This window comes from Sminthopsis crassicaudata, chromosome 2 (assembly GCF_048593235.1).
Source record: "Sminthopsis crassicaudata isolate SCR6 chromosome 2, ASM4859323v1, whole genome shotgun sequence".
NCBI lineage: Eukaryota > Metazoa > Chordata > Mammalia > Dasyuromorphia > Dasyuridae > Sminthopsis > Sminthopsis crassicaudata.
This window is the reverse complement of record NC_133618.1, coordinates 356,562,315-356,588,763: the sequence shown is the minus strand read 5'-3', so window position 1 is coordinate 356,588,763 and position 26,449 is coordinate 356,562,315. Positions and strand designations below refer to the sequence as shown.

The following is a 26,449-nucleotide window of genomic DNA, read 5'->3' as shown; positions in this document are numbered from 1 at the left end:
ATAAATATTTGTTTCTTTCCTCAACTGTGGATACCATGAGAACAACAACAACAATAACAAAAACTTAAAAGACCTTCACAACCAAAAAAAAACATCAAATTATGTTCATTTAGCAGTTAGATTAAGTGAGGTCTTCATTAGAAGATGAGTGGGAGGGGAGGCTAGGTGGCGCAGTGGATAGAGCACAAGCCCTGAAGTCAGGAGGACCTGAGTTCAAATGTGGCCTCAGACACTAACTCTTCCTAGCTGTGTGAGCCTGGGCAAGTCACTTAGTTCCAATTGCCTCAGCAAAAAAAAAAAAAAAAAAAAAAATGATGAGTGGGAGAGCCACTCTATGATTTTTATTTAGATTCTTTCCCTTCTTTGTTGTTTTGCTTTGACATGATTTCTCTCTGGTGAACTTATGGGGAACTCTCAGTATGGAAACTTCCTCTACAATACAAGTCAACCACTCTTCAGTATAAGCCTGAGGCATTGAGAAGATAAGGGCTGAGCTTTGGTCTTGAAGCTGGTATGTGTCAAAGATGCTGCCTGAACCCAGCTCTTCTTTATTCCCAACTCATTCTACATCCACTGAACCATGAATATCTCTCTCTCTCTCTCTCTCTCTCTCTCTCTCTCTCTCTCTCTCTCTCTCTCTCTCTCTCTCTCTCTCTCCTGTCTCTCTCTCTCTCTCTCTCTCTCTCTCTCTCTCTCTCTCTCTCACTCTCTCTTTTTTTTTTTTTTTAAGTTTTGGGAGGTAGGTTGGAGAGCGACAACAGTTTGGCCTAGTTTGGAGATTTCACAGGTGATAGGGAGATTTTTTGTATCTGAGATATTGATAAGTAATTTATTCATAGGGCAGACTTAAAGTTCTCTCTACCTTATTCTGAAGTCTATGATATCCACTACATCATACTACCTTGGCCCACTTCTTAGTTATTAATTAATACTTATAAATTTAGAATCAAAGATCTTTTTCCAGGCATTTCTACCACAACTCATCCCAGGTTTGTGAGAATTACTCTCTTTTTCTTAATAGCATGAATGTTTAGAAATTATATCCTACAAACTCTGGAATTCACCCTCTATAATTATTTATTTGACCATTTTATGAAAAGGAAAGCAGAAAATTTAGTTTGTTGTCCCTTAAGTGGCTGAACTTGAATTTCTCTCTAACTTCGTTCTCCCCCCTCTCCAAACCAACAGACAGATGTCTTCATGGATAAATTAATCATTCTCCAGTAAGCCTCCTAATTTCATATTCCTAAAGAAGAATACCCTCTAAAGAAGAAACACCAGCTGTTTCCAACTTCACAAAGAAATAGATATTTCTTAGTGTAGATAGGGGTTTGGGGATGTCTATTCATGATAGTATATATCAGGGAAGAGGAAAAGAAAATGAATCTACTTTTTTTTCTTATATTGTAAAAGCTGTGTAATATATTCCCAATCCATTCACAAAGCTAAACCTAAATCAGTCATAATACTCCTACATCTCCAAGAAAAACCTATCTTATTTTTATAATTGTCTATGCTATTTTAATGTCTATGTAGAATATCATTATATTTTCCATTAAAAAGAAGGGACCTCAGAGATCAAGTAACCCAAATCTTTCATTCTACTGATGAGAAAACTAAGGTATAGAAAAGCTTTCCCTAAATCTTCCTATGTTTATACTTCCCTAAGATCACACAGGTAATATATAGAAAAGCTAGGATTTGAACCCAGAAGGCAACACTGTCAGAGAACCCCCTCTAAAATATCACTTAATGGGGCAGCTAGATGATGTAGTGGATAGAGCCCTGGCACTGGAATCAGGAGGACTTGAGTTCAAATCCCACTGCAGATAATTAGCTAGCTGTGTGACCCTGGGCAAGTTATTTAGCCCCAATTGCCTTAGGGGAAAAAACAATGAAAAAATAATTACATCTGTGTACCCTTGTGTAAATCATTAGAACTAAGTTCCCTTAGCCTGAAAGACTAGAACTAAAGGGGCAGTTGAAATCTTTCCTGGCTCTGAATCTATAAACCTATATTATAAGTGGGTATTAATTCTATTTGAAACATTTAAACCCCTCAATCCAATGTTCTTGCTACTTTCTTCCACTGCCCCCAGTGAGTTCCTGGGTATATGGTCAGGGAAAATACACAAATACCCAATATGAAGCTCTGTCATGTGACAACCACGTTAGCACCCTGGATACCTTAGAATCAGCCAGAGTCAGGATAAGCAAAAGCCTTTATTCTTGGTCTTTAGCGGTAGCAGTGAAGGGGATGGACATATAGGATCTCCGAGACCTCACCTCGTCTCCCCCTCAGAGTCAGTTTGGCTAGTCTCACTGCACCTCCTAATCCCTCCACAATTTTCTGTATACACCAAATGATTGGACCAACACAGGATAGTGGGAAGGGCCATTTTCCAAGCATATTCTTATAGAGCATTGTCCAATCAGTAATTAGCCTCAAGTGCTTGATTGTCCTACCTCAGTGCATTGGCCCAAGAGTTTCCGTCCTTTACATTGTCCAAAGATTTTAAACTCTTCAGTTTTTCTTGTATCTGTCTTTGGCCATCTACAGTTATGTTATTTCCTTAGGGGAACCCCAATCCATTCATTTGTGTATGCAGTATATTGCCCATTGGTCCTTAAAGATTCTAATGCTTAAAAGTAATATAGATTTTCCAGAAACTGAATGAATTCCTCACAAATGCTAAAGGAAAGAAAAATTAATTTCTCTGATAAAAGGTATCATAAAAGTTCAAATGAGGTATAAATAACCATTGGAGAAATGCAACCATTTGGTTGATAATATATCAGACTCATTTGAGATTAGGAGGTATGTAGTAACAAAATAAATAAATAAATAACTTGATTTGGGGAGCATCTGTACAGCCTTATTTATATAAGCTGAAACAATGGTATGCTTAACTAGCTGGTCAAAACACTGATGTAGTTCAAAAGGAATTCTGGATTGTAATAAATAGGAGGCACAATAGGGGATAATACCCAACTCCCCACAAACCCTATCATAGCCCCACAGTCTTCCTAGATAATAGCTATTTATTCTTTTAAATTCATCCATCAAGAAACCAGAATGATGGAGAGAAAATGCTTTTGAGTATAGAAAGTATAAATATATCACTACTGTGTATATCTAGTGGTAGACACTTTTTTGATGAAGCATCCCAGATGAGGAAGCTGGAAAAGTCCCTGACTTTTGAAGCAAATATTTAGTTCCCAGAAATATGAGTCATATTTGTGGAGTGTGTATGATTTAACTCATTCCCTGCTCCTGAAAAGTAGTGAGCTTTAGGACTAAGTTAGAGCATGGTTTAGGCTCAACTTAGAGCCCAGTTTCACACATTTCATATATACTTATCCCCAATTTGTCATCAGACAAATCCATCTGTTTGTCATCCTAAGACAATATAGTATTTTTAGGAAAAATATGAGATAGTTAATCTTAAGTTCAAGTACTAAGAGACACACTACTTTGTTATATCCATAATATTAAGCACTAAGCTAGACACTAGTGCTTTTAGGATCAAGTAAAATAAGAAAAATGAACCACTTTGTGGTTATAAAGCACAGTACAAATGTTTCCTACTGCTATCATTATTAAGAGAGGCAAGAAGGTATAGTGGAGAGAATGGTAGATTTGGAGTCAAAAATTGGGTCATTGACAGTGAATTAGATCATTAGTTTTCTGACAGTGTACAAGATATTTAATCTCTTTGCACTTTAGTTTCCTCATCTCGAAAATGGGAGTAATAATATTGAAAGTACCTACCTTATAAAATGGTTGTTTGTGAAGTATAAAAGAGATAATGCATATAAAATGCTTTTGCAAAGTTGGAGGCACTGTCAATATCAAGAATTATTATTATAAATAACAATTATTCCATTCTCCAAATGTAAAACTGAGATACAGAAGTAAAACAAGTTCTCTAACTTTATATTATAACTAAGTTATAGACTTAGAAATAGCATGAAAGCCTATAACTGAGGTAGGTAACTCTTGCCAATTTGGATTTATGATGGAAGAGAAGTTTTATCATGAACCCTTTCTAGGGTACTTGGTAAGATTGGCATTTTAGGGAAATTCACCCTGTTTCATCTGGGATGCCAACTGATCTCTCTTTTGCTCTAATTTCTCTTATGCATTAATCTTCCTTGACTTTGTAGACATGAAGATAGTTAAATATGAGAGGCTATAAGAAATAGTGTATAGAAAGTAAGGGCAGCTAGATGGCACAGAAGTGAGGAAGACACATCTTCCTGAGTTCAACTCTGACCTCAGACAATTACTATCTTTGTGACCCTAAGCAAATCACACTGGGCAAGACCCTGTTTGCCTTAGTTTTGTCATCTACGACATGAGCTAGAGATGAAAATGGCAAACCACTTCAGAATCTTTGCCAAGAAAACCTAAAATGGCATATTGAATTAGTTGGACAAGACTGAAACAACTGAACAACAGACAATAATTTGGAGGGGGAAAAATTAGATTTAAAATCTTGCCTTTGAAATTTGCTAGTTGTATTACTTCAGGTAATTTCCTAGTACTTTCTATTAAATTGGAGATGGGTTAAAATTTATATTGGTGTTAGATGAATAAAAGGTAGAGCTCCCCAAATTTATAGATATAGATATCTATATAGACATAGATAGAGAAATTTTATATATATATATATATATATATATATATATATATATATATATATATATATATATGGTGTTTTGATAAATAGTTTATCATCCTTTTAGATAGCTGGTCCTTGTTTTTTGTTCTTTATTGAAAATCTATTTCTTTTAGTATTATTTGTCATAAATTGCAAATTCCCCACAGAATGGGGGCCATGCTATTGAATTTGTTTCATATGTCATTATATATAATTAATAGTTTTCTAAACACTTTTTCACCATCATCACAATAGCATATCCATCCATTTATCAATCCTTTTGATTAATGTCTTTTGTCCTCCTAAAAAACTCATGAATTAATTTTCTGCTCAAATTATTTTTCCTTTTAGGAAATGCTAGGGAACTTTCCAACATTCTAAAATACCATATTGGGGATGAGATCTTGGTGAGTGGAGCCATTGGGGCTCTGGTGAGATTAAAATCTCTACAAGGTAGTAAACTAGAAGTCAGCTCGGTAAGTGTCCCTTTATTTATTCTTTATTCATCCATGAATAATTTTTAATATACAGTCAATATAATATACAATGATACCCTCCCTGGATACCACATCACTGTTGAGCCCCAGATACCAAGAGGGCCCCTTCATGAAAGTGACAACATATGCAGAAATGTATATTGGGCTTTCTGGGAGTAAAAAATATTTAAAATAAAGACCCATAGTTTTCTTCAGTAGAAGCAGCCTGGCATTATGATTAAAAAAAAAAAAAGTAGACATCAAATAAGACATTAGATGTGAGGCATTTTGGCAAACTCAAAGCATTATACAAATGTTAATCACCACAGACTGATGCTACTATTGAATATTGCCACACTATTGTAAGTACTGGCAATACAAAGAAAAGGCAAAACAATAATCTCTATCCATAAGGAATTTGTATTATTAAAGGAGAGACCTACAAAATAAGAACAAGGTAATCTTTAGAAAGGTGGTGTGGTGTGGAAGTAAGGGTTGAAGCCAGGGTTTCTAAGTGATAGAAGTGAAGAGTAGTTGTATAATTGCATGATCTTTGATAAGTGTCCTTAGACTATGCCCAGATTCTGAAAGGGAGAGAGAAGGGACACTAAAACTAGTTTTAGTTTCTTATTTACCATTTTACTAGTTTTCTATGACTTCAGCATCTGCAGATTCCTAGTTGTTTTATAGCTTGTAATTGAAAAAGATGTTCCACACTTTTCTATATTAATGATGTCTGGACCATTTCTTTGTTCAGTAGGATATTTCAAAGTATTAGCAAGGAGAATGCAAGGGGATACATTAACATTTAACCTCTTTGAAATATGCCTTTTACACTACTCTTTTTTACTTACTTCATGAACCAGCTAGACAGCTCTTCATTATCCTTTACATGTGACACTCCATCTACCACCTTCATGTTTTTGTATTGCCTATCTACTATGCCTAGAAACGCATTCCTATTTCACCTTTTATCTTCTTTCAAAGCTCAATTCAAATGTCTGACCCTCTGAATTGCTAATAGCATCTTCACAATATATTTCCTCGCATTTATTTTCTCCATATTTATATTTGTATCTCCAGTGTCCAACCATGATTACTACCACATAATAAGCATTTCATAAATGATTTTTAATAGTTTTTATTTACCAAATATATGCATGGGTAATTTTACAACTTTGACAATTGCCAAACCTTTGTTGCAATTTTACCCCTCCTTCCCCACTCCAGATGGCAGGTTGACCAATGCATGTTAAATATGTTAAAGTATAAATTAAATACAATATATGTATACATGGGGGCATTTAGGTGGTGCAGTGGTGGAGCACCAGCCTTGAATTCAGGAGGACCTGAGTTCAAATCAAGTTTCAGACACTTAACACTTCCTAGCTGTGTGACCCTGGGCAAGTCACTTAACCACAGCCTCAGGAAAAAAATAAATAAATAAAAAAATAAATATATGTATATATGTCCAAACAGTTGTTTTGCTGTACAAAAAGAATCGGATTTTAAAATAGTGTACAATTAGCCTGTGAAGGAAATCCAAAATGCAGGTGGACAAAAATAAAGGCATTGGGAATTCTATGTAGCGTTTCATAATCATCTCCTAGAGTTCTTTTGCTGGGTGTAGCTGGTTCAGTTCATTACTGCTCTATTGGAACTGATTTAGTTCATCTCATTGTTGAAAATGGCCACATCCATCAGAATTGATCATCATATAACATTGTTGTTGAAGTATACAACGATCTCCTGGTCCTACTCATTTCACTCAGCATCAATTCATGTAAATTTCTCCAGGCCTTTCTGAAATCATCCTGTTGGTCATTTCTTACAGAACAATAATATTCCATAACATTCATATACCATAATTTACCCAACCATTCTCCAATTGATGGGCATCCAATAAATGATTTTTGTTTGATTGTTGGATGTTCAAGGAAAAAACATGTACAGGCAGTAAAGATTTTTGGATTCTCTTTGGATTCCAATTATCTATTCTCCTAATTCATTAATAATAATACTGGTCTGGACTATATTCAGGTAGAATCTCTATTATCTCTGCATCAAAAATGGTTTTTAAAAAAATATTTTTTCCCCTAGAAAAATTCTGTTGTTAATGTCAACAAAGAACCTGTTGCAGAAACTGATATCATGGCCACCAATGGGGTCATCTATGCTATCAAAAATGTTTTGCAAATTCCAGGTAAGTAGATCTTTTGTGAATTCCTTGAGCTGATTCTTCAGAGATTTATCTTGAATTGAATTGGGAGAGAAAGGAAGAGTATAGCATAGACAGAGGGTTGAGATGGTTGATTTGTCTAAAGGAAAAAACACTGGGTTTGAAGTTAAAGTAGGTGAACTCTTAACACTATGTTCTCTAGGTATTTTTCTTAATCTCTTAATTTTTCCAATCTCTCAAAGAAGAATGAGAGTAGCTATCTCATTTATAAGAACTTATCTTGTAAATTTTGAGTAAAAGATAGGGTAGTGCTGTAAGCTCTTTTTTAAAAAATTCAACATCAATATAGCCAAACTTCTTTAGCATTATTTATATATAAAATTAACTACAGCACATAAAGCATCACAATTTTTCTGTGATTTCTCCTAAGTATATAAAGATTCTTGGTCCATTCATCCTCATTCACTTTTCCTCTTACATAGTCACAATGGATACTCTATTCTGCTGCAGAGAACCATTCACTTTGTATTACTTCCATAGTAATTATTCTTAGCTCTTAAAAAGTTAAAAGTCCCAGTGTAAATCCCAGGAACTATTATTACTTTTTATTCTTATTTACCTACCCCATAGGTAGAAACAGCTCCTTCACTTGTTCACTCTCAGTACCCACAATAAAAGAAACAAAGGTCTCTCTTTTGGAGATGCCCATTAAAGACTCTTTCAGTGTTTCTAAACCAATTTCACTGTAATGTATAGACTTTATGTTGCCTGTGAAATTACACTGAAAACTCAGGCAGCTATCTCAAATGAAATGGAACAAAAGGACAAAGTAAATAGCTTTCTTAGGTATGGAGAAAACTCTTTAATTTGGATTTAAAGGAAAGTTTAATGATAGTTGCTAGAAAATAGGAATTGCAAATTATTTGTTAAAGAATTATAGTTTTATGCCTTTGAAATTTACTCTTTTCTCCTGAGGAAGAGAGGCTGCTGAACATCATGTAGCTTTTTGATGATTCAGTTTCATTATAAATATTTGTCCTCATCCTATAGTGTAACACATAGGATTTATCAAGATTTACTATTTTAGTTCTTTTTCTTCTTTCACTGGCAGCAATTCTTTCTCCTGCTACTAGTTATATATAACTTTAACAATACTCCTCTTGCCCTGATTCCCTTGTAATAAGCTGAAATTTGAGAAAAAAATAACTAAACTTGATAGAATGGTGTGTTAAATAAAAGAAAATAGGTTCTGAGTGTGTCAAGGTTTCTTCTGTGGGTAAGGCACATAACTTAATTGCTAGAACACTTTCCTAGGTGTTTAGAGAGTTTTTGAGTGATGGGTAATGGTATATGTATGTGTCAGATCTATGCCTTAAAAAAAATTATTTTGGCAATTGTGTATAAGGAAAGAAAGCAACAGCAAGCAGAGAAAGATATGAGAGATAAAGGAGAGGAAAGAGTCATGGTTGACTCTGGTTGCAAACCTGATTAGTTAGAATGGTGGTTCTCTTAATGAAAGAATGAAATTTGGAAGTGAGATAATTGGTTCTGTTTTAAAAAGAGTAAGTTAAATGTCCTAATGAGGTATCTAGGAGACATATCCAGCAGGAAGATGATGATGTATGACTGAAATTCTGAAGAGAGATGAAGGCTAGATAAGTAAATTTTGGAATCATCTGTATGTTAAGATTTATGGGAAATGGTAAAGATTTACGTATTGAGAAAAGAGAAGGACCAGGAGAGATTATTTATTTATTTATTTGTTTATTTATTTATTTATTTATTCGTTCATGCTTATGGTATGGGAGATGGTTGATGATTCAGCAAAGCAAATTGAGGATATGGTCAAATAAGCAGCAGAAAAAACCATAAAAGAGCAATACATGGGGGCAGCCAGGTGGCGCAGTGGATAGAGCACCAGCTCTGAATTCAGGAGGACCCGAGTTCAAATCTGGTGTCAGACACTTAACACTTCCTAGCTGTGTGACCCTGGGCAAGTCACTTAACCCCAGCCTCAGAAAAAAAAAAAAAAAAAAAAAGAGCAATACTATAAAAAGTCAATGGAAAATAAAATTTCCAGGAAGAGGATATGGTTAACTTTTTTAAAAAGTGCAGAGAGGTCAACCCAGATGAATTCTGACACAAGCTCATGGTGTGTAGCAGTTAAAATAGGTCAAAATAGATCATTAAGGGCCTATACTAAAGTGGTCTCAGTGTGAATGAAGAGAAAGGGCTCTGAGAAATGTTGGGAAGATAGAAAACAATATCTGGCAACAGCTTGGATACATGGGTTGAATGAGTTTAAGGAGTCAAATGGGTAGCAAGGACGATGGTGGAACCCTTATCAATAATAGGGAAAAGAGAAAGGATGGAAGTAAAAGATAATAAAACATGTTTTGGACATGATGAGTCTGAAATATCTTGGGATATACAGTAATAAATGGGCTAATAAGCAGTTAGTGATACTAGAGTGGAGGTCTGAAAAGAATTTTAAGTTAGATAAATAGGTGTGATAGTCACACCTAGTAAACAACTGAATCCATGGAAGCTAATGAGATCACCAAATAATCTAGTATAGAAAGAGAAGAAAAGAGGGCCTAGAATAGAACCTGTAGTAGTATATAAAGAGAAAAGAAAATGGATCCCCATTTTACAGTTGAAGAAACAGAGAGTTAAGTGAACTCCAAGTACCTGAGGCTGGATTTCAACTTAAGACTTTCTGACTCCAGTTTCAGTGCTCTATTCCACCCACCTGTCTAAGGTAGGAGGTGAACTGGAAAAGAACAGGGTCACAAAATCATAGTAGATAATATAGAGATAAAATTCAGTTGAAATTAGATAGTGCACTTTATTTCTGGTATAGTTGTATGGCATATCTATCAAGTGGTATTCAGTGTCCCATGAGAAGTTACTGCTCTAAGTAAATGAATATAAAACAGGGTTAAAACAAAAATTGTTTTAAAAAAATTGGATATGCCATATTTGTTCAGCCATTCCCCACATGATGGTCTTTGTTTCCAGTACTTTGCCACTATAAAAAGAGCTACTATCAATATTTTTGTAGGCCTAACCAAATATATGTACACCTTTTGGGCATAGCTCCAAATTATTTTCCAGAAGGACTAGATCAATTCATAGTCCTACCCATAATACATTAATGTGTTTGTTTTTTTGCAATACTTCCCAAATTTGTCATTTTCTTTTTTTTGTCAACTTTGCCACTGATTTGAATGAGATGAAAGCTCAGAGTTGCTTTAACTGGCAATTCTCTAATAGTAATTTGAAACATTTTGTATGGCCATTACTACTTTGGATTTCTTTCTTAGAAACATAATATGGCTATCCTTGCCATTTGGGAAATGGATCTTATTCTTGTAAATTTGAATTGCTTCCTTGAAGATTTTTTTCCCCTAGTTACTTGCTTCCCTTCTAATTTAGGCTACATTGGTTTGTTTGCTTTTTTTAAATTTATTTTTACCAATTAAGAAAAAACTTTTATTTCTTTATCCTATTTTACTACTTTCCCAGTGGGAAAAATTCCTTATAACAAATATAAAAATCAAGCCAAATAAATTTTTGCATTGACTGTCTAAACAATGTATAATTCATTTTGTATCCTGAATCTGCTCATATCAGAGAGGAAATGGGAAGCATGTTGTGGAATTTTGGTTGGTTGTAAGTTTTAAGTTATAAATAAGTTGTCTTTAAAATGTTCTTATTTTATAAATTGTTCTCTTGGTTCTGCTCACTTTACATTGATTGTTTGTCAGAAACCATCTGTCTTTACTACTTTACCTTTACTTTACTACCTATATATATTACTACTTACTTTACTACCTGTACTACTTATGTATATTATGCTTAATTGACTTTATATCAGTTCATGTGAGTTTTCCTATGTTCTAAATTTTAAAATTGTATAATGTTACATTATATTCAAGTTCAGAGCTCTTTTTATCCATGACAATCACCATTTAAAAACACAACTTTGAGATAGCAACGACGGGGTCTGAAATTTTCCCCTTTAATTCCTGACCCCCCCCTCCCTCTCCCAGACTCCAGAGTCTATGAGAGCATATCCTCCTGGCTGGGCCATTTCTAAGACAAATCACACCCATTGATAGCCAGATCTCCATTCAAATTCAGGTTGATAAAAGCCTTCAAAATAACTGCCCCCAGCCCCCTGCCAAGATCTTCTCATAAATTAGGTTTCCTTTTGCTCATTTCTTTGCAGAAGGTCCAAAGTAGTATGCTTTGCCTCTTTGGCATTCTCTTCTCAGTGCCAGCCTCCATTTCCCTAATAGCACTCTGCCACTAGGAAGTCAGTCTTTCTAGCAAAGCTGACTTCTCATCCAACAATAAACTTATATTTTTGCCACTTAAAACTCTTCAGGTTTGTGAATTCTTTCACGAAGGACCTGCTAACCAAAAGGGGATTTCCACAACTCACTATCACTAGAACCCCGTCAGCTAGATGACATAATGGTTAGAACATTTGTTGGATTTAGAATCAGGAAGGCACCTTCAAATCTTTCTTCAGCTTGCTAGCTGTGTGACCTTGTCTCTCAACCATATCTGTAAAATGGAGATAACACTTACGTCTTAGGGTTATTATGAGAATCAAATGAAATTATATGTGTAAAATGTTTTGCAAACTTTAAAGCACTGTATACATGTCAGCTATTACATTATTACAGTTGATTTGCTGATTTTGTTTTTAAAATATAAAAACAATCCGGTAGTTTGGACATTTAAGTTTGCTCTTGTTCTTCTATGAAGCTATTTCATTCTCACAAAATTGGAAGCCTTGCCCATAGAATATGCTTGAGAAATTCTTTATTTGGAGATTAGAACAATGAGTAAAGGTAATAAAAACCATCTATTGTTTGGTGTTTCCCTCTAATGTTTGCTGTTGTATCTAATTTCCTCTAGCCAATACTCCTAGGAATCTAAGACATGTGCCTTCAACCTCTGAGCTAAAAATCTTCAAGTCCCCACTACTAAGGGTAAGACATTAGTAAAGTAATTAGTAAAGAGTAAACCAATATGTAAAGTTTTATTTTCTCCAGGAACTGCCCATCGCTCTCTAGGAGGAGATCTGCTTGTCTCAACTCAATCTCTCTGCCAGATTCTTCTTCCTGTAGAGAGCTGCCAACTCTGACCTAGAGGAGAGACTCCTCTCCCTTGCTCAATGTTGCTTCCTTTATCCTCCCAGAGAATGAGCATGGAATAACTCAGGGGCTTCTGGGAAAAAATACTTCAACCAATGAACTTGCTCCTCCTAAACATGCAAACTCCTCCCCAGAAGTTCAAAGGGGTAAAACTCCCCCCAAAGGCTGGAACTAGAGAATTGTTAAGTACCGGCTTAGCACTTAGTAAGAACCTAACATCTCATTATCTCATTAGCACTTAGTAAGAACCTAACATCTCCTCAGGACCTGTTCTTCCATCTAAATAGCCTAAGTTCTTTTAGTCAGGTATTTCTGGCTATACTCAGAGGCTAGATTTCCTAATGCTTTCTTAGTTCTGCTAATCTCACAAAATCTCAGAGGTAAAATGGACTTCAATATCTAGCACAATCAATACTTTCTTGGATGCTCTTTTACAACATCTAAAAAAAGCAGCCATCTAATAACGTATCCCATTTCATTTTTTGATAAGTCTCCTTGTTAGAGAGTTTTTTCTTACATCTAGCCAATTTCTACCATTGCCCTCTAGGATTAAGTAGAACAAATCTATTTCCCACGTGAAAACTCTTCTAAAGCAAGCTATTATGCAACCCTTTAAGTCTTCTTTTCATTTTTAGTTTATTCTGTGTTTTCTGTGATCTGGTTTCAGGTCCCTTGCTATACTGCTCTCCCACTTATGGACTTTTTATGATTTATCTTTGTCCTTCCTAAACTATGTTGACTAGAATGAAATATAAATCCAGATGTGGTCCAGTGAAGGCTTTGCTTACTGATCAAATTGCCTCCCCTAATACAATTGAAATCCGATTAGGTTTTTGTTACACTGGAGACTACTTACAGCAGGCATTGTTTTTTTGTCTTTTACATCCCCAACACTTAGCACAGTGGCCAGCATACAGTAGGCACTTAATCAATACTTGTTAAATTGTTGTTTAACTATCCCTCAGTGATGATCTCTCAGTGATGCAATAGACCTCTACCAGTGGTGCTCCAACTTTTTAAATAGGGGGCCAGTTCACTGTCCCTCAGACTGTTGGAGGGTGGGACTATAGTAAAAACAAAAACTCACACTCTGTCTCCGTCCCTCAGCCCATTTGCCATAACCTGGCCACATAAACATCCTCAGTGGGCCACAGTTTGAGAACCCCTGCCTAGACATTTTTATTTTTTTTTTAATACAGGGACTGTTGTTTCTTCATGATTCCACTATTTTTTAAAATCCAAATTTACATTTTTCTCTATATTGGGACATCTTTCATCTTTGTAGTCTCAAATATTGATAACATTCATAATAGAAAGAACTTTATACAATATACAATGGAACAAATCCCATGAAAACAAACAAATTTTTAAGCCATAACCAACAGGAGAGGGGAATTTGGTACAAAAATAAAATTCTGTAACTTCAAAATAATTTGGACCATAATGCCAAAGCATTATGGCACTACATATTTAACAGATGAATTTATTGATTACTTTTAAGTGTCATATTCTGTCCATATTCCACTGCTACTAATTAATCATCTGTTGTTTTCTGGAGAGAAGACCCATTTTTGGAGTACCCTTGGAAAGGACTAATTCATAGTATAAAACATTTCCATCATTCAGAGCCAATTTGCCAAGTTTGTGAATTTTTCAGACTTATCTTTTTCCTTACTCAGGCAGCATGGCATAGTGAGAGAGTCTCTCAAAGCCAGAAACACCTGCTTTCCATTCTCTTCCTCCTCAACCTCAGTACATATTTGCTGTGTTACCCTGGATAAATCATTTGACCTCTCATGCTATGGGCAACTCGCTAAAACTACTGGTAGAGTAGAAAAGCTGGCCAACCAGCATTGTTAAAAGGATTTTCCTTATCTGGGAATTCCTTACAGCAATTGAAATTATAGGCCTAGACATTATCTTTATCCTTAAATCCAGGGAATATAGATAAGGATAACTGAAGAGATATCATTCCCAGTGATTCATTATTTTTGGTATACATTCTTGGCACATTACAAAAGAGGATAGAGGCAGACAAGAAACTAAAATAGTCTAGAAACTTTCTACATTTTCATCTCCCATGTTCTCTCTGCCCCACCATGAGTACAAAAAATCAAGTATCATTGTAATATAGTACTGTTGGAAGTACTGTTGGATGAAAGGGGTCACTGTTTAGATGAATAGTTAGATAAAGCTGAAAACTTAAAACCAGTGGGGTAAATAAATTCCAGTGCTATTGCGCCCAGAAAATGTAACAACTCACTTATCTTCTCCCCACAGATTGGCCAAGAACATATACAATTAGGTAAGACTTCACTTTTATCTATCACTTAGCAGTCTGGTTTTTGGGGAGTGTAGTAGGCATTTCCTGCACAAGACTAGCAATTAGGTCATTTGCAGATTAAAATTGGGGCAAATGTAGAAAGATCCACTTCTGAGGGTCAAAAAAAATCTTTTCTACAGAGACTAAAAGTCACTTCTGAAAGAAAAACAGATAACAATGCATTTATAATAAGGCATATAACTAAAAAAGAAGACTCAGGAAATTGTAAGCAAAGTTTTTCTTCAGCTTGCTAATTATCTTTTTCATTGAATGATAATAGTTGTATAAAAATATTTAGCAATTTTATTTCTGTTATTTATTTATTTATTTTTAGTAAGACAAAAATACTGGTCTCTTTGCTACCATCTTCCTGAAAATTGGAATTTAGGAAAAGGATTATGAATAAGAGCTACAAAAACTGAATGGCTGCTTAGTCATAGAGACTTCATGCAATCTTTTGGCTGTAAGAACAGTGCTTGTAATGGCAAATCTAGAGGAAAACAATAGAAAGTTTTTTGATTTTAGGAAAGGTAGACATGGGGAAATGTGAGTATTATCAGTCATCATGATGAGAGATGTTTATGGTTAAAAACATTTGTGAAACAATAGGTGATATTATTTCCTGTTACATAAGAAATAAAATATCTTTTACTGAGGCAAAAACACCCTGTCAGTCAGTGATTCCATATAGAGCCTACCTAGAACCTTGGTATGAACTGTAAAAATGGAGATTAAGGAAGCCACCTGAAAGGGAGCTCATTTATTGAGGATAGATATGGGAAAGGGAGTTTTTACCCTCTGTCCATTGAGCTGTAATTTTGTTTTTCATATATGTCCTTTCTTTGTCTCCAGACTACTAGAAGATACTGAAGAGGATGACGCTTAAGCCAAAGAATCTTTAGAAGAATGTGTCATGACAACTCCCAATCACAAACATTGGCTTGCAGAAGAAACCAATATCACACTTCATTATCCAGGGATTGCCTCTAAAACAGAGTGGCCTCAGAGTACCACTAATAGGGGGAGAATGTGGATAGTAGGGGACATATATTTCTTGGCCACAAGCACATTTACATAACAAGTCTTTAACGTCACTGTGTGATTCACATTTTGAAATGAAAATTCCAAAATACATAGACAGTCAAAAATAAAACAAGTGTTCTTTCTGAGAAGCATAGTAATTATTTGGGAAACCTTACCCAATATCAAAGCACTAGTAGCAACTACATTTTTTAATTGGTCTTCACCATCATTTCATTTAGAGTTCGTTATTCTTAATGCCTGTTTCAATTTGGAAAACAAGTTTAAGCTGTTCTTTGTTTATAAGGGTTTGAGCATTTCTATGTTATTATCCTCAGAATGTAAAGAAAGGGTGAGTCTGTAAAGTGTGTGGACATAAATTTCCCTGGAAGAAGTATAGTAATGACACAATTTGTAATAATAAAACAAAAGAAATTATAATTTGTTTATCTGTTCACTATGGTCTAGTTTTATGTTTTCATTTGAAATTTCACCTGTTCAAACTCCTAGGATGAAGACAATGTGGACATTAAAAGTAATCTAATAATTTAGATGATTGACCCACCACATTCAGTCTCTGGAAGGTCTACAAAAGAATGAGATACCTAATGAGATACATAAATAACATTTTCCTCAGAGTTCATACTCATACCCTGAACATCCCTAATTTTACCTTAAAAGTACATTAGAACTCTAAACTTCCCAGGAATCAAGCAACCTAGATTCTGTTGTAGGCAGTGCCACTCACTGTCCTTAAAGGTCATCAAGGTTAACTGTAACATGCTCTCCTAGCAGTTACTGTTACCAGTCTCTCCTCATTGCTAGGCCCTAGAGTACCTTTGGGCACTGACCTTTGCAATGTCAACTAAATCTACCAACTTGCCTCCTGTGAGGTCTTCAAAGGTCTCTGACCACGATTTCTTGAATTGTAGTTTAATAACCAATATCAAGCTCAAGAACAGCCACAGGTAAACTTAAAGCCTTTATTATACCTTTATTATACCTACTCACCATAATGCCCTGACTTGTTAACTCCCTAGTGAACACCTGGTCTGAAGACCCACATGCTCACTATCAAACTCCTTACCTCTCTCTCAGCTCAACCCACTCGGTTCAGCTACCCCAGGTTAAAGAGAGCGATGTGCTGACCGAAGTGGGCTTAAACCAATCTTTTCATCTCTTCATCTATAAGATGAAAACTATAAATAGTAATTGCAAGACGCATCATGATGACTACATAGAAGGTAAAAAAATATATGCTGAGGATAGAGCCAAGATGGCAAAAAGTAGACAGAACATTGCCTGAACTCTTTACAGCTTCGTTCAGAATCAAGCCTATGAATAGAATGTAACAATTTTCCAGCTTAAAATATTTTAGAAAGATTTCAACAAAAATCTGTCTCAAATGGACGGGGGGGAATAGGACTCAGTGAAAACACAGCACAGCATGGAGAGGTCCAGCATGGGAAATCTAGCAGGAGCCTCTTAATTAAAATTAATTAAAATTAAAATACAACAGCATTAGCTGTCCTGCTTCAGAAAGCCAGTAGAACAGCAAACCACCTGTGAGACATCCAACAAAACTACAGAATACAAATTGTGAACCCCTGAACCCCAGCATAAATAGGCAGAATTTGACCAGACCAGACCAGACCAACCCAGCGAGTGGGAAGGCCTGCTGTACCATCAGTGAGAAGTCTCTGTCTCTCTGCAAAAGAAGCTTGGGATAATCTCCCCTGTGCTCTGTGAGAATTTTTTAAATTTTTTAAAATGAGCAAAAAAGGAAAAAGAACTTATGGAGATGGGAAAGATCAGAATATAAACCTGGAAGAGGACAGCAAAGGCAAAATGTCTAGAGGTGAATGCTCAAAGGAAAATATAAATTAGTCTCCAATTCAAAAGGGTCTCTTGAAAGACTTAAAAAAGGAACTTAAAAGAAAGATAGGGAAAAATGAGGGAAGAAATGAGAGCTTTGCAGGACAGTTATGAAAGCTTGGAGGGAAAAGCCAACACCTTGAAAAAGGAAGCATAGAAATTGACAGAAGAAAACAACTCCTTAAAAGAAAATTGGTAAAATGGAAAAAGCACTTTGGAAAAAAAAAATAATGCCTTAAAAATTAGAATTGGGAAAATCAGGGGTGGGGGAAGAAATCCACTGACCAAAACAACACCTTTAAAAGTTCAATTGGCCAAAGGCAAAAGGAAGTTTAAAAAAAGATAACTGAAGAAAATAATTCGCTAAAATTAGAATTGGACAAATGGAAATGAATAACTCAAATGAGATACAAAAAAATCAGTAAAAAAAAACACTAATCTGGAAAATAGATCTAGAAGAGACAGTCTAAGAATTATTATAATAAATAAAAGCCAGTAAGAAAAAAAATCTGGACGCTATCTTTCAAGAAATCATCAAGAAAAACTGCTCTGATTTCCTAGAACCAGAGGATAAAGGAGTCATTAAAAGAATTCACCAATCACATCCCAAAAGAAACCCCAAAATGAAAATTCCAAGGAATATTGCAGCTAAATGCCAGAATTATCATATCAAGGAGAAAATACTGCAAGTAGCCAAAAAAACTATTCAGATATCAAGGAACCACATTCAGGATTACCCAAGACATGTCAGTTAAAGGAACAGAGGACCTAGAATATGATACTCTGGAAGACAAAGGAGCTTAGACCACAACTAAAAATCAACTAACCAGAAAAAATAAGCATTATCTTATAATAAGAAGAAAAGATATAGGAAAGATAATAATAAGATAGGAATTCAATGAAATGGGGATGATTTTCAATAATTTCTGATGGAAAAAAACCCAGAGCTGAGCAGAAAATTTGGTCTCCAAATACAAGAATAAAGAGAAGCATAAAAAGGGTAAATGGAAGGGGAAAAAAGCACTATGTTTTCTAAAGGTTAAAATGATTACATCTCAAAAAAACCCCAAAATTTAAAAAAATGATTGCATCTCTACATGGGAAGTATAAAAATCTTGCTACCTGTGTTGTTCCTAGGGAAGTTAGAAGTAGAATAGCTATAAATTGTCTTTAATGTAATGATATGAAAAAGAATTTGGAGTGAAAAAGATATTGTACTGGTGTAATGTCGGAGAAACTGAGGCAAAATAGAGATTAGAATTTTAATATTTTATTTACTGGAGATTTTAATGAATTCACTGGACAGGACTCTTGTCTCAAAGTATCCAGTGGTGAATGTGAGTTCTCAATGACATATATATATATATATTTATATACACACATGGCTCAGCTACAGGGGTAGATTAAGGCAGGGGCAGAGTCAGAACATTGAGAGTATGAACAGACTATCAATCTGGGTGACAGGGTGGTGGGAGACACTGGATATTCTGGTAAATTGGGATAAAGAAGAACAATGACAAGATAGGGTGTAGGACCATAAATTCTTTATTTTTTTTTAATTTATTATTTTTTTTCCTGAGGCTGGGGTTAAGTGACATGCCTAGGATCACACAGCTAGGAAGTGTTAAGTGTCTGAGATCAGATTTGAACTTGGGTCCTCCTGAATTCAGGGCTGGTGCTCTATCCACTGCACCACCTAGCTGCCCCCCCCCCATCAATTCTTGATGATAGAAGGAGATAGAAGCCAGGAAGTCTGAACTCCCCCTTATCGTGAATATCACATTGACAATTTATAACCTTAGAACAAGTGGCCCTCAGTCTTTTTTTTTTTTTTTGATATTAATTATTTTTTACAAAAATTTTATGGATAGATAATTTTTCAGCACTGACAATTGCAAAATCTTTTGTTCCAACTTTTCCCCTCCCCCCCACCCCTTCCCCTAGATGTCAGGTTGACCAATACATTTTAAATATGTTAAAGTATAAGTTAAACACAATATATGTATATATGTCCAAACAGTTATTTTGCTGTACAAAAAGAATAGGACTTTGACCAGTATACAATTAACCTGTGAAGGAAATCAAAAATGTAGGCAGACAAAAATAGAGGGATTGGGAATTCTATGTAGTGGTTCATGGTCAACTCCCAGAGTTCTTTTGCTGGGTGTAGGTGGTTCAGTTCATTACTGTTCTATTGGAAATGATTTGGTTCATCTCCTTGAAGAGGAATTGATCATCACACAGTATTGTTGAAGTATATAATGATCTCCTGGTCCTGCTCATTTCACTCAGCATCAGTTCATGTAAGTCTCTCCAGGCCTTTCTGAAATCATCCTGTTGGTCATTTCTTATAGAACAATAATATTCCATATTCTTCATATACCACAATTTATTCAGCCATTCTCCAATTGAAGGACATTCACTCAGTTTCCAGTTTCTGGCCACTACAAAGAGGGCTGCCACAAACATTCTTGCACATACAGGTGCCTTTCCCTTCTTTAAGATCTCTTTGGCATATGAGCCCAGTAGTAATGCTGTTGGAACAAAGGGTATGCACAGTTTGATAACTCTTTGAGCATAGTTCCAAATTGCTCTCCAGAATGGCTGGATGTATTCACAATCCTACCAACAGTGTATCAGTGTCCCAATTTTCCTATCTCCAATATTCTGCATTATCTTTCCCTGTCATTCTAGCCAATCTGACAGGTGTATAGTGGTATCACAGAGTTGCTTTAATTTGCATTTCTCTGATTAATAATGACTTGGAGCATCTTTTCATATGGCTAGAAATAGTTTCAATTTCTTCATCTGAGAATTGTCTGTTCATATTCTTTGACCATTTATCAATTTCAGAATGGCTTGATTTCTTATAAATTAGAGTCAATTCTCTATATATTTTGGAAATGAGACCTTTGACTGTAAAAATGTTTTCCCAGTTTATTGTTTCCCTTCTAATCTTATCTGCATTAGTTTTATTTGTACAAAAACTTTTCAATTTGATATAATCAAATTTTTCTATTTTGTGATCAAAAATGATCTCTAGTTCTTTTTTGGTCATAAATTCCTTCCTCTTCCACAGGTCTGAGAGGTAAACTATCCTATGTTCTTCTAATTTATTTATAATCTCATTCTTTAAGCCTAGGTCACGAAGCCATTTTGATCTGATCTTGGTGTACGGTATTAAATGTGAGTCAAAGCCTAGTTTCTGCCATACTAACTCCCAATTTTCCCAGCAATTTTTGTCAAATATTGAGTTTTATCCCAAAGGTGGGGGTCCTTGGGTTTGTTAAACACTAGATTATTGAAGTTATTGGCTGTTTTGTCCTTTTAACCTAACCTATTCCACTGATGAAGTACTCTGTTTCTTAGCCAATACAAAGGGTTTTGGTAACTGCTGCTTTGTAATTATAATTTTAGATCTGGTACAGCTAGTCCACCTTCATTTGATTTTTTTTAAATTAATTCCCTTGAAATTCTTGACTTCTATTTTTCCATATGAAATCTAGGTCATTAAAATAGTTTTTTGGGAGTCTGGTTGGTATAGCGCTAAATAAATAAATTAGTTTAGGTAATATTGTCATCTTTATTATATTTGCTTGTGCAATCCAAATGCATTTAATATTTTTCCAATTGATTAGATCTGACATAATTTGTGTGGAAGGTGTTTTGTAGTTTTGCTTATATATTTTCTGATTTTTTCCTTAGCAGAGAGATTCCTAAATATTTTATAGTATCAGTAGTTACTTTAAATGGAATTTCTCTTTGTAACTCTAATTGTTGGATTTTGTTAGTGATATATAGAATGCTGATGATTTTTGTGGGTTTATTTTATATCCTGAAAATTTGCTAAAGGTATGGATTATTTCTAATAGCTTTTTAGTAGAATCTCTGGGGTTCTCTAAGTATACCATCATATCATCATCAAAGACTAATAGTTTGATTTCCTTATTACCTATTCTAATTCCTTTAATTTCTTTCTCAACTCTTATTGCCAAAGCTAGCATTTCTATGCAATATTGAATAGTAATGGTGATAGTGGGCAATCTTGTTTTACTCCTCATCTTACCGGGAATAGTTCTAGTTTATCCCCATTACATATGCTGCTTACTGATAGTTTTAAAGAGATACTACTGATTAATTTAAGGAAAAGTCCATTTATTCCTGTACTCTCAAGTTTTTTTTTTTTTAAATAGGAATGGATGTTAGATTTTATCAAATGCTTTTTCTGCATCTATTGAGATGATCACATGGTTTTTGTTATTAATATGGTCAGTTATACTAATAGTTTTCCTAATATTGAGCCAGTCCTGCATTCCTGGTATAAATCCTACTTAGTCATGGTGTATTATATCCTGGGGATGATTTTCTGTAGTCTTTTTGCTAATATCTTATTTAAGATTTTAGCATCAATATTCATTAGGGAGATTGGTCTATAACTTTCTTTCTCTATTTTCAACCTACCTGGATTAGGTATTAGTACCATGTCTGTGTTATAAAAGGAATTTGGTAGGACTCCTTCATCCCCTATTTTTTCAAATAGTTTATATAACATTGGGGCTAATTGTTCTTTAAATGTTTGGTAGAATTCACATGTAAATCCATCTGGTCCTGGGGATTTTTTCTTGGGGAGTTAGTTAATAGCTTGTTCTATTTCTTTTTCTGAAATGTGACTGTTAATCAGGGAAATATTTTTTGAGGTAGTCATCCATTTCACTTAGGTTATCAAATTTATTGGCATAAAGTTGGGCAAAGTAACTCCTTATTATTGCTCTAATTTCCTCTTCATTAGTGGAATGTTCCCCTTTTTCATTTTTAAGACTAACAATTGATTTTCCTCTCTCCTCTTTCTAATCAGATTTACCAAAGGTTTATCTATTTTATTGTTTTTTTCATAAAACCAACTCTTAATTATATTGATTAATTCAATAGTTTTTTACTTTCAATGTTATTAATTTCTCCTTTTAATTTTAGAATTTCAAGTTTAGTATTTGATTGGGGGGTTTAATTTGGTCTTTTTCTAGCTTTTGAAGTTGCAAGCCCAATTCATTGATCTTCTCTTTCTCTATTTTATTCAAGTAAACCTCTAAAGATATAAAATTTCCCCTTATTACTGCTTTGTCTGCATCCCAGAGATTTTGGTATAATGTCTCATTGTTGTCATTATCTTGAGTGAAATTATTAATATAATTTTCTGTTTCACCCAATCATTCTTTAAGATGAGATTATTTAGTTTCCAATTACTTTTTGGTCTATTTACCCCTAACTTTTTGTTGAATGTAGTTTTTATTGCATCTTGATCTGAAAAGAAAGCCTTTACTATTTTTGCCTTCCTGCATTTAATTTTGAGGTCTTTATGTCCTCAAAATGGTCAATTTTCATTCCCATATCTACCTTCCTGCTGGCTGGAGGCTTTGGATTCAGAGGAGCTAGAGAATGAAGCTGAGCTGGAGACATTCTGACAAGAGCTCATCGGGGATCCAAGGAGAGAGAGATAGGCCTCTACTAAAGCCAACCGGGCCCCAGGAAAAGATTGAGGATTTTGAAGGACACAAGAGAGGATGGCTGTATTTTGGGATTATTAGAACTGAACTGAAACTAAGGCTGCCTTCCAGAAGCTCCTTAAGAAAACCTGCCTCCAAGAGAAGGATTATAATTTAGAGAACAGAAGAACATTACATGACAATGGTCAATTTTTTAATAGGTCCCATGAAGAAAGTATCCTCCTTTCTATCACCATTCAGTTTTCTCCAAACATCTATCATACCTACTTTTTCTAATATTCTAATTTACCTCTTTAATTTCTTTCTTATTTGTTTTGTGGTTTGAGTTATCTAATTCTGAGAGTGCAAGGTTGAGATCTCCCACTATTATAGTTTTGCTGTCTATTTCTTCTTGCAACTCTCTTAGCTTCTCCTTTAGGAAGTTAGATGCTATACCACTTGGTGCATATATGTTTAGTACTGATATTGCTTCATTTTCTATGCTACCCTTTAGCAGGATGTAGTTTCCTTCTTTATCTCTTTTAATTAGATCAATTTTTGCTTTTGCTTGATATGATGGCTACCCCTGCTTTTTTGACTACACCAGAATCTATTGATTCTTCTCCAGCCTTTTACCTTTACTCTGTATGTAACTCCCTGCTTTAAATGTGTTTCCTGTAAAAAACATATTGTAGAGTTTTCACTTTTGATCCAGTCTACTATATGCCTCCGCTTTAATGGAGAGTTCATCCCATTCACATTTACAGTTAAAATTACTAATTCTATATTTCCTGCCATCATATTATCCCCAGATTATGCTTTTTTTTTCCTTGCTCCCCCTGCTCCCCTTCCCCAGTATTAAACGTATGGGCCCCACTTGCATCATGCAACCCTCCCTCTTTAGGATCCCTACTTCCTCCCTTTAAATCCCTTCCCCTTTCTTGTATCATTCCCTTATTACTCTTTTCCATTTCCCTTTTCCTCTCCCCCTTTTCAATGAGGCGAGAGAGAATTCTCTGTAAAACCAGTATGTCGATTATTTTCTCTTTGAGCCAATTCTGATGAGAGGAAGATTCACACAATGTTCCTTCCCCTCTCTAAATGGTGTCAGATATGATAGGTTTTCTTTGCCTCTTCCTGGGATGTAGTTTCCCTCTTTTTATCTCCACTTTTCCCATTTTTCTGACACTATCCCCTTTCCATTTCTACTTGCTTTTTTAATGTTATATCAGTAAAATCAAATTATAAGTGTGATCTTTATGTATATCCACAACAGAAATACAGTTCTCAAGAGTTCATTCCTTTTTCTGCTTCTCTTGAGTCCTATGGTTGGAAATCAAATTTTTTGTTTAGATCTGGTTTTTTCCTTAAAAATAAATGGAACTCATCTCTTTAATTAAATGTCCATCTTCTTCCATGGAAGAAAATGCTAAACTTAGCTGGGTAGTTTATTCTTGGCTGCATTCCAAATTCTTTTGCCTTTGGGAATATCAGATTCCAGGCCCTTCAATCCTTGTAGATGTAGAGGCAGACAGATCTTGAGTGACCCTTATTGTGGCACATTGGTATTTGAATTGTTTTTTTTCCGGCTGCTTGTAATATTTTTTCCTTTGTCTGATAGTTCTGAAATTTGGCCACAATATTCCTTGAAGTTTTTATTTTAGGATCTTTTTCAGAAGGTGTTCAATTAATTCTTTCAATGCCTAATTTACCTTCTGGTTCTATTACATCTGGACAGTTCTCTTTGATGATTTCCTGTAAAATAGTATCTAGGCTCTTTTTTTCATCATAATTTTCAGGAAGTCCAACAATTTTCAAATTATCTCTTCTAGATCTATTTTCCTGGTCTGTTGTTTTTCCAAGTAGATATTTAATGCTTTTTCTAATTTTTTATTTTTTTAGTTTTGCTTGACTGATTCTTGTTGTCTTAATGAATCATTCATTTCTGTTTGTTCAGTTCTGATTTTTAATGAGTTATTTTCTTCATTAGCTTTTTTTACTTCCTTTTGTATATGTCCCATTAAGTTTTAAAATAAGTTGTTTTGCTTTATGGAATTTTTTTCCATTTCACTAATTTTTTTTTTTTTTTTTTTTTTTTTTTTAGTGAGTTATTTTATTTTTCCAATTCACAAATCCTACTTTTCTGGGAGTTTTTTTTTTTTTTTTTTATCTTTTTCATTTCACAAATCATACTTTCATGGAAGGAATTTCCAATTCACAAATTCTATTTCCCTGCACTTCCTGGGAGTTTTTTACCTTTTCCAATTCACATTTCAGGAAGTTGTTACTCTCTTGCATAGCTTCTTTCCTTTCCCCATTTTTCTTCCAGCTCTCTTTTAATATTTTTAATAGTCTCTTCTAGGAGATCCTTTTGTTTTGGGGATGAAAAATTGTCTGGACACTCTCTGCTATTAGTCTTCTGAGGGTTGAAAACCTGCTTTCTTTCTGTATAGAAGCTATTGATCGTCCTTTTGATTTTTTTACTCATTTTTTAAAGCTTGTTCTGCCTTCATGGCCAGGAGGTTACCAGCTTCCTCTGCAGAATAGGGAATAGGTGTCTGGACGGCCTGTCTACTGGCTACAAAGAGTGGCCAGGTACGGGAGTTCTCTGGGAAATTGTTCCCCACTGGAAGTGATCTAGTTCTGCAGTGTGAAGCTAGGAAGTACCCTGCAAAGAACCCCACTGTGTGGATTAAGGACCCCTGATGCAAGAGGCTAAGCAGTGAAAGTGTCACTATCCCAACCCACTGTGGGGCTATGGGTATTAGCAGTTGCTCAGCGAATAGTCTCCCAAGGCACTTGAAGTGACTCTGCCCAGGGAAGCACACTTGGGCTGGGGAGGTTCTATTGCCCTAGGCTGAGCCCCACACTGTGCAGATTAGAAGCTGCCCTGGGCTGAGTTCCTCTGCCGTGAAGATTTGCAACTGCCCTGGCCATGCTGTAGAATGCAACTGCACAGTTGTGTTGGTCTGTGCTGAGTCACTTCCCGTTTTGGGTGGGTATAGCCTGATCCTGTTAGGTTCTGGCTTTTTTTAGAGTACCCTGTACCTGTAGCTCTAATCTCTCTGCAGGTCCACTGCTTTGCAATCAAGGCAGAGCAGTCAGCCTATGGCAGAGTCGTTTCCACTACTTTTTTAGCCACAGAGGCTACCCCTGCCCCTGGTGTGCTCAGGATGCCAAACTCTCCTATCTCCCTGCCTGCGTTGATCTGTTCCTACCCCTCAGGACAAACCTGCTGTGGTGGTCCTCCAGATTATCTTC

General features: G+C 35.2%; 1 protein-coding gene across 3 annotated transcripts in view; it reads left to right on the top strand.

Annotated features, from left to right (window-relative positions):
• Nucleotides 1-16,268, top strand: part of TGFBI (transforming growth factor beta induced) — a 70,575-nt gene extending 54,307 nt beyond the window's left edge. Inside the window, exons 13-17 of one of the 3 annotated variants that reach the window (XM_074290868.1) lie at nt 5,016-5,140; nt 7,241-7,343; nt 12,252-12,325; nt 14,771-14,795; nt 15,666-16,268. In XM_074290868.1, the coding sequence (XP_074146969.1) occupies nt 5,016-5,140; nt 7,241-7,343; nt 12,252-12,325; nt 14,771-14,795; nt 15,666-15,673 (335 nt within the window). In that variant the 3' untranslated portion in view covers nt 15,674-16,268. Of the gene's footprint in view, nt 1-5,015; nt 5,141-7,240; nt 7,344-12,251; nt 12,349-14,770; nt 14,796-15,665 lie in introns of all 3 variants that reach the window. The other 2 variants (XM_074290870.1, XM_074290869.1) reach the window with 2 other exon arrangements.
• The last annotated feature ends 10,181 nt before the right edge of the window (nt 16,269-26,449 follow it).